This window comes from Thalassophryne amazonica, chromosome 1 (assembly GCF_902500255.1).
Source record: "Thalassophryne amazonica chromosome 1, fThaAma1.1, whole genome shotgun sequence".
NCBI classification, from domain to species: Eukaryota; Metazoa; Chordata; class Actinopteri; order Batrachoidiformes; family Batrachoididae; genus Thalassophryne; species Thalassophryne amazonica.
Window position 1 is genome coordinate 94973043 of NC_047103.1, and position 9303 is coordinate 94982345.

The 9303-nt window shown below is 39.0% G+C and overlaps 1 protein-coding gene across 1 annotated transcript in view; it reads right to left on the bottom strand.

Moving 5' to 3' along the window:
• trdmt1 (tRNA aspartic acid methyltransferase 1) overlaps positions 1-8770 on the bottom strand; it is a 45922-nt gene extending 37152 nt beyond the window's left edge. Inside the window, 3 exon segments of the mRNA XM_034172823.1 lie at positions 2178-2254; positions 4990-5099; positions 8662-8770. Coding sequence (XP_034028714.1) covers positions 2178-2254; positions 4990-5099; positions 8662-8725 — 251 coding nt within the window. The 5' untranslated portion in view covers positions 8726-8770.
• Between the last annotated feature and the right edge of the window lie 533 nt (positions 8771-9303).

Genomic DNA, 9303 nt, shown 5'->3' on the forward strand with positions numbered 1-9303 from the left:
GGCCCTTGGGAAAGGTCCTTAATCCCCTAGTGTGTAGTGTGTAGTGAGTACCTTGTATGGCAGTACCCTCACATCGGGGTGAATATGAGGTATTACTGACGCTTTGAGCATCTGATGCAGATGGAAAAGTGCTATGTAAATGCAGTCCATTTAATGTTATGGAGTTATGGGGTAAAAAAAAGCAAGAATGGTGACAAAGGTTACTTCAGTATATACAGGGGTCAAAAATTAAAGTTGCTCCAATTCTGGTAAAAAGTGGTGCAAATTATTGATTGAGCGAATAGGATTAATGAATGGAATAGATTTGACTGTGTTGAATGCTTGGTTTGAAAAGTAAAGGTCAAACAAAGTCGACATCCATTGGCTTCTGAGTTATCATGTTACCCCATGACACACGGTGCAAACTATTCCTATATATACAGTTGTAAGCAAAAGTTTGGGCACTCCTGATAATTTTCATGATTTTCCTTTATAAATCATTGGTTGTTTGGATCAGAAATTTCAGTTAAATATATCATAGTGAAATGAAGTTTCTAGTATTTACAGAAAGCATGCAATAATTCTTTAAATAAAATTAGGCAGGTGCATAAACCTGGGCACCCTTGTCATTTTATTGATTTGAATACATTTAGCACTAATTATTGGAACACAAAATTTGTTTGGTAAGCTCAATGACCCTTGACCTCCTTACACAGGTGAATCCGATCATGAGAAAGGGTATTTAAGGTGGCCATTTGCAAATGCTTCCCCTCTTTGCATCTCTTCTAATGAGTGGCAACATGGGAGCCTCTAAACAACTCTCAAATTACCTGAAAACAAAGACTGTTCAACATCATGGTTTAGTGGAAAGATACTAAAAGCTATCTCAGAGATTTCAGCTGTCAGTTTCCACTGTGGGAACACAGTGAGGAAATGGAAGACCGCAGGCACAGTACTAGTTAAGGCCCAAAGTGGCAGGCCAAGAAAAATCTCAGCAAAGGATGGTGAAAACAGTCATAGTCAACCCACAGACCTGCTCCAAAGACCTACAACATGATCTTGCTGCAGATAGTGTCTCTGTGTATCATTCAACTACACAGCGCACTTTGCACAAAGAGATGTTGTATGATGCTGTAATGCAGAGGAAGCCTTTTCTGCGTACATGCCACAAACCGAGTCAATTGAGGTGTGCTAAACCACATTTGGAGAAGCCAGCTTCATTTTGGAATAAGGTGCTGTGGACTGATGAACTAAAATTGAGTTATTTGGACATAACAAGGGGCTGTATGCACGGCTGAAAAAGAACACAGCATTCCAAGAAAAACGCTTGCTACCTACAGTAAAATTTGGAGGTGGTTCCATCATGCTGTGTGGCCAGTGCAGGTACTGGAAATCTTGTTAAAGTTGAGCGTCACATGGATTCCAGTCAATATCAGCAAATTCTTGAGAACAATGTTCATGAATCAATGACAAAATTGCAGTTGTGCCGGGGCTGGATCTTTCAACAAGACAACAACCCTAAACACTGCTCAAAATCTACTAAGGGATTCATGCAGAGGAATAAGTACAACATTCTGGAATGACCATCTCAGTCCCCAGACCTAAATATTATCGAAAATCTGTGGTGTGATTTTAAGCGGGCTGTCCATGTTCGGAAACCAACAAACCTGAGATGTAAAGAAGAATGGTCCAGACTACCTTCAACCAGAATCCAGACTCTCAATGGAAGCTATAGGAAGGGTTTAGAAGTTGTTATATCTGCAAAAGGAGGATCTACTAAATATTGATCTATTTTTTTCTGTTGGGGTGCCCAAATTTATGCACCTGCATAATTTTTTTTTAAAGAATTATTGCACACTTCCTGTAAATCCTATAAACTTCATTTCATTTCATTTCTCAAATATCACTGTGTTTATCTGCTATATGATATATTTAACTGAAATTGCTGATCTAAACAACCAATGATTTATAAAGGAAAATAATGGAAATCATCAGGGGTGCCCAAACTTTTACCTACAACTGTGTGTGTGTATATATATATATATATATATATATATATATATATATATATATAGATATAGATATAGATATATAGATAGAGAGAGAGAGAGAGAGAGAGAGAGAGAGAGAGAGAGAGACAGAGAGAGAGAGAGAGAGAGAGACATACACACATACACAAACTCAAAATATATATGTACCTGGTGAAAGGCTGGCAAGGAGGACTCATCAAAATCATATCAAATGACAGTCTATTGAAATCTTCAAGTGGGATGCCCTATGAAGAAAGAACATGAACAAAGTTGCTTTTCAAACTGTAGCTCACCGTTCAGTGAGCCTCTACATGCTACAGGCTCATAACCATGAATTACTGAAAATAAGAGCGCAATGCTCACACAAAGGTTGAGCTAAAGGAATTATCCTTAAAAATACAAATTACAAATTTCACACCTGTAACATGTTCCAAAAGTTTACATTTTAACATGAACAATACAGTAAATAACATTTATCCAAATATATATATATATATAAACACCATTATAGGATGTCTAAATAGATCCTTGTCATTTGACTGGTGAACTGTATGTCAACTGACATTCATCATTTGTCTGGTGAACTGTATGTCAACTGACATTCATCATTTGTCCCACTGTGTGAGTAACGTCATGTACAACGCATTTCTGTACTATTTGCTGTGTATTTTTGTCTCATTCACTTCACTCTATTGAAGGCCTCAATTAGCTTTTCGTAAAAATGCTTCCATGATACCAGGAAAGTAGCCAGCAGTTGTAGTGTTTGTGGCAACATCTTTAGAGGCTGCAGAAGCTCTTTTTCACTGGATTGAGGAAAGCAGACTTGTTTCCACACATACCGTTGAGCTCCTCAGAGGCTCTGGCTCTGCTTAGCAGTGACACATGGCTAACAGATCAAGTAAGGGATTGACTGCATGTGACAACATGACTGTTGGTCTGTCTCTATGTAGCCCTGCTGTTGACTGCTGTCCTGTCCAGGGTGTACTCTGCCTTTCGCCCTATGACTGCTGGGATTGGCTCCAGCTCCCTGTAACGCTTGACTGGAATATGCATAGACAGAAAATGAATGAATGAATGATTTTTTTTTTTAACATAGTTTTGCAGTTGTTTATTCACTTCACATTTCTTTTAATGTGGGTGCATAGTGTGAATGGATGAGCAGAGAGAATTTTTGTTTTCAAGAAAGATATCAATTTTCACTGGATATCAACATGCAATGACAATAAAGGCATTCGATTCTATTCTATACTAGAGCTCTGCAAAGACATACAATAGTGTTCAGAATAATAGTAGAGCTATGTGACTAAAAAGATTAATCCAGGTTTTGAGTATATTTCTTATTGTTACATGGGAAACAAGGTACCAGTAGATTCAGCAGATTCTCACAAATCCAACAAGACCAAGCATTCATGATATGCACACTCTTAAGGCTATGAAATTGGGCTATTAGTATAAAAGTAGAAAAAGGGGTGTTCACAATAATAGTAGCATCTGCTGTTGATGCTACAAACTCAAAACTATTATGTTCAAACTGCTTTTTTAGTAATCCTGTGAATCACTAAACTAGTACTTAGTTGTATAACCACAGTTTTTCATGTTTTCTTCACATCTGCGAGGCATTAATTTTGTTGGTTTGGAACCAAGATTTTGCTCATTTACTAGTGTGCTTGAGGTCACTGTCTTGTTGAAACACCCATTTCAAGGGCATGTCCTCTTCAGCGTAAGGCAACATGACCTCTTCAAGTATTATGACATATCCAAACTGATCCATGATACCTGGTATGTGATATATAGGCCCAACACCACAGTAGGAGAAACATGCCCATATCATGATGCTTGCACCACCATGCTTCACTGTCTTCACTGTGAACTGTGGCTTGAATTCAGAGTTTGGGGGTCATCTCACAAACTGTCTGCGGCTCTTGGAGCCAAAAAGAACAATTTTACTCTCATCAGTCCACAAAATATTCCTCCATTTCTCTTTAGGCCAGTTGATGTGTTCTTTGGCAAATTGTAACCTCTTCTGCACGTCTTTTATTTAACAGAGGGACTTTGCGGGGGATTCTTGCAAATAAATTAGCTTCACACAGGTGTCTTCTAACTGTCACAGCACTTACAGGTAACTCCAGACTGTCTTTGATCATCCTGGAGCTGATCAATGGGTGAGCCTTTGCCATTCTGGTTATTCTTCTATCCATTTTGATGGTTGTTTTCCGTTTTCTTCCACGCGTCTCTGTTTTTTTTGTCCATTTTAAAGCATTGGAGATCATTGTAGATGAACAGCCTATAATTTTTGGCACCTGCGTATAAGTTTTCCGCTCTCCGATCAACTATTTAATCAAACTACGCTGTTCTTCTGAACAATGTCTTGAACGTCCCATTTTCCTCAGGCTTTCAAAGAGAAAAGCATGTTCAACAGGTGCTGGCTTCATCCTTACATAGGGGACACCTGATTCACACCTGTTTGTTCCACAAAATTGACGAACTCACTGACTGAATGCCACACTACTATTATTGTGAACACCCCCTTTTCTACTTTTTTTTTTTTTTTTTTTTTTTTTTACTAATAGCCCAATTTCATAGCTTTAAGAGTGTGCATATCATGAATGCTTGGTCTTGTTGGATTTGTGAGAATCTACTGGTACCTTGTTTCCCATGTAACAATAAGAAATATACTCAATATCTGGATTAATCTTTTTAGTCACATAGCACTACTATTATTCTGAACATTACTGTATGTTGTTTCAGACTAAAGACACTGATATCACTAAATCCACTCATTCATTTTACTGTAGGTCTGTGAATAATGACATCATAAATAGTGTTTTTTTTTGTTTTGTTTGCTTTATTTTTTTTTTTAAATAACATCTTACTCCTGTACATAATTTAAAAAACAGAAGTCTAAGCTCATGTGCTCTGAGGGAAATACAGGGCATCAACACATCAGAATGTCATGCTTACTTCCCCGATTATCACAAACCTCAATGGTCTTGTTCCACAGAGGAGTTTCAGGGAAATTATGCCTGTAGATCTCGTTGGCAATGGTGTTGATGTCCACAGCAGCAACCACCTGGGCAGATATGCAACTCTCTGAAGGGGGAGAGAGAAACCCTGATCAGTTAACTATACTTAAAAGACATTTTAGAGCCTCACATTTGAACACTGGGGACCTTGTAATGGAAGCTTACTGTTAGTTAAAAAAATAACTCTTTAAAATTTATGAGTGTAACTCGTGAAACAGTGATGGTGCCCATCATATAAAAAAAGCAGCAAAAGTAGGTCAAAGTGAGCACCCAACAACTCATGTGAGAGGGTTGACAGATGACCGTGTATGTGTCTTGGGGCTGTGACGGCATGACGGACTAGGTTTTGTGTACTGTATTTCCTGGAGTATAAGTCATCTGTTCATTACTACTACGAATAATTGTAATAAGAATTTACATAAGACTTTCCAAGGAATCAAAGGACTAAACAAAATAAACCACTCATAAAAGAATATATGAGAATTAGAAAAAAGTACACTACAACAATGCAGAAAAATCTCAAGCTACAGAGTTTATTTCTCCCGTATGATAATCCCTCAATTTCATAATTACCTTAGCTATGTGGTAAAAGAAATGAAAGAATAGAAGGATACACTAGAGTAAAAATAATTTCTGAAGTCCTGGGCCCAGTTGATCACATATTCTTTGCGCAACTTTGTATAACTCTGTGTATGGCAAAACACTTGAGAAAGAACGATAAAAGCTATTACATGACACCTAAATACTTCCTTATAATTTGATTGGTGGATTGTACATTATGGGATATTCATTATTTGTCCCACTGTATGACTGACATTATTTGCCGTACATTTTGGTTCTATTTACTGTGCATTTTTGCCCCTATTTAACAGCTCCCTTAGTTTTTAGAAAAATGCATTCATGATATGAGGAAGTTAAATTCATTAGCCGCAGGGTTTGCAGGTACATCTTTAGCAGCCACAGAAGTCCTATTAGATGTAGAATGGGGAAAGTTCCTATTGTGATTTGTTTTTAGATTGAGGAATGCAGACATGTGCTTCCCCAAACCCCTCTAAAGAGCATCAGTGGCACTTGCCCAGTTTAGCTGTGTGTCAGCAGCTAAACTGCAGGGCAGAGTCAACTACTGGGCAGCCACACACACATCATATACATAAAAATAAAAACACCAATGACCATAGGAATGCATGTGAGTGTGAATATATTTATATCTGGCTATTTGTGGCCCTGTGACAGAATGGCATTCTGTCCAGATTGTGCCATGCTTCTCCCCAGTGTCCGATGGGATAGGCTGCAGCCCGCTACCCCAGTGATCCTTGATTGGAGTAAGAAAGTATAGAAAATGAATGACCAAATATATCAGCGCCTCCAAACCTGAGACCATGGTCTTCTTTTGGAAAAGGGTGGATTGTCTCCCCTGGGTCACTGGAGAGTGATTGAACCAAGTGGAGGAGTTCAAGTATCTTTGGGTCTTACTCATGAGTTGGGGTAAAGTGAAGCATGAGACTGATAAAGGGATTCCAGTCATACTGGATATTGTGGGTTTTTAACTTAATATTTGAAATATTTAAGAATAAGGTGTTCAGTTTGAAACATGATTTTGAAATTAAGTTTGGTTTTGACTGATTTATTGTTAACATCAGAAATTTAAAAATGAACTGTACAGTACATGCACACACCCAAAAACAGAAAATGTGCCATTGTTAAAACAATACCATCAACAAATACTGTAAATCAGACATTATTTACAACAGGCACGCACTGTTGGCCCATACATTGCTGAAAATGGCCCATTGCTTTTGTCATGAGTAGGCCAATGGGCCACTGGCAATTTTATCCAGAAACATCCTCAAATTACCAAATGATTAACACTCCTATCCTCATCTATCATGAGCTTTGGGTAATTACAGAAAGAACAAGGCTGTAGATACAAGTGAAGGAAATGAGGTTCCTGCATAGGAGGCACAAGATGAGAAGTCTGGACTCTGAGTCAAGCTGCTGCTTCTTTACATCAAGGAGACAACTGAGGTGATTAAGGTATCTGGTGAGAATGCCTCCAGGTTGTCTCCCCAGGGAGGTCTTCCAGGTGTGTTCAACTGGGAGGCAGTCCTGGCGAATTTCCAGCACACAATGTAGTGATGACATCTCCCAGCTGGCTTGGGAACACCTTGGGATCCCCCCTGGAATAATCTGACTAGAGGGCATGGCCAAGAATGGGGAACACGTGGGATGAGCTGCTTAGTCTGTTGCCATTGTGACCAGATAAGCAGCAGAAAATGAATGAATAAATTTATATAACAGCTGAGTGGATCCTTGTCATTTGATTGGTGCTTTGTACATCACATGACATGGATTAATTTGTCCCATTTGTATTGCATTGCATTTAGAGTGCAGTTTGGTTCCATTTAGAGTGCAAATTTGGTTCCATACGTTTGGTACCATTGCACTCTGCACACGTGCAAGCGCACACACGCACACACATATGCTTGCGCATGCACACACATGCTTGTGCACACGTGCTCATGCGTGCACACGTGCTCATGCGCACACACGTGTTCGCGCATGCAAACGTGCACACACATGCGCGTGCACACACGTGCTCATGCACACACGTGCTTGCGCACGCACATGCGCCCACACAACACTTGCGCATACACACACAAAACAAATCCACTACGCTGTCTGGAGGCTGTTAGCAAGAAGAGAGAATGAAAATCTGGACTTATTTCTGACGTGATTTTTTTTCACTGCACTGAGGATGTACACAGTCTTTTTTGGTAGTACACGCGCGCATAAGTGCTGACCTGGCTGCGTTTGCATATGCGTGCGGGGGACAACGAGCTAAGTGACACTGCTAATTCTTGTAACACACACACACATACACACAAAATCCACTCCGCTGTAAGCCATCTGGATGCATCACGATTTTTGACTGGACTGAGGAACGACACAAAGTCTTTTTTTTTTCTTTTTTTAAATGGAAGTCTGATGTCAGTGCACAGCATCACTGGACTACACATCACAATTTGGACTTCAGCAGCAGTGGAACACCAAAATGTAAGTCCCTTTTCTGTTGTTTATAAATCAGTAAAATATCAAGTGACAAGGATCTATTTTAGCCATCATATAAAACAAATAATGAATGTTTTTACATTCTTTCAATGGAACAAATATTTAATTTGGTGCAAGCTGGAACATACCATTCAACGAGGTGAAGCTGATTTGAATGGTTTGTTCACCTCATGAAATATTCGTACCATTGAACTCATAAACATTCATTATTTGCATAATATATTGCAAAGGAAAAGTGTCCTGGTCTGGACTTGAGTCTCACCACATCATGACACATGAAATGTATGTTTGATGACTGGCTGGCTACATTTAGTGTTATAGTGTGCCAGGGTTCATTTCTTTGTCTCAGAACTAATGACAATAACCATATCTGCTCGTTAGGGTGACAAGGAAATGAGTTTTGTCTATCATTACGTTGCTAGTAAAGTTAAAGCACTTTCTGTACATAGCAGGCAGACACCTTCATAAAATAAAACACAGCAGTAGATAAGTTCTATTTCACAAAACATAGGTTCTGCCTACCATACAATGTACAATCAACTTCTGAAACAATATTTTACCTTTTAAAGCAAAATGCATTCCTCCTATCCCGCTATAAAGCTCCAACACTCTGAAGCCCTCCATGATTGTTTAGGGCTTCTTCCGCTTCTTCTTCTTCTTCTTCTTCTTCCTCCCACACACACTCTCACGAGCGCCACTAGCTTAGCTTATGGCAAGCTAAAAGTGGCCTCGCTCGTTATGGCCGAACAACTGTCTAGTTTCTGGGTATTCTGTGTTAGTACGCGCCCGCGGCCGACGTGCTTCATGAATTCCTGCGCAAAAAGTAGTTCCCAGATAAGTGTCATATATTCCTGTGAGGTAATATTAAAGGATAATTATGTCATTTTTGAACCTTAGATCTATTTTTAGATTGTTGTGGATTCAATTTTTCATTCAGGACTAAAAAGATTTTAATGGGTCGAGTGTTAAGTTTTCTCTTTAAAAAAATCACAGACTGAACATCTAAAAAGTTTTATTTTATACAAACAGAAAACAGCATTAAAATGCATTTTGTGGTCACTGAATATGCTGACGTTGGGAAGCATGCACAGGTGCACATGTGCATATTTACCTCAGGAAATGTAAAGAAAAGCTTTAAAATGACTCATCAGAAAGGCAGCTGCTTACCTCAACGTTCATTTGTGTCAGAGCTGCAGCAGTGC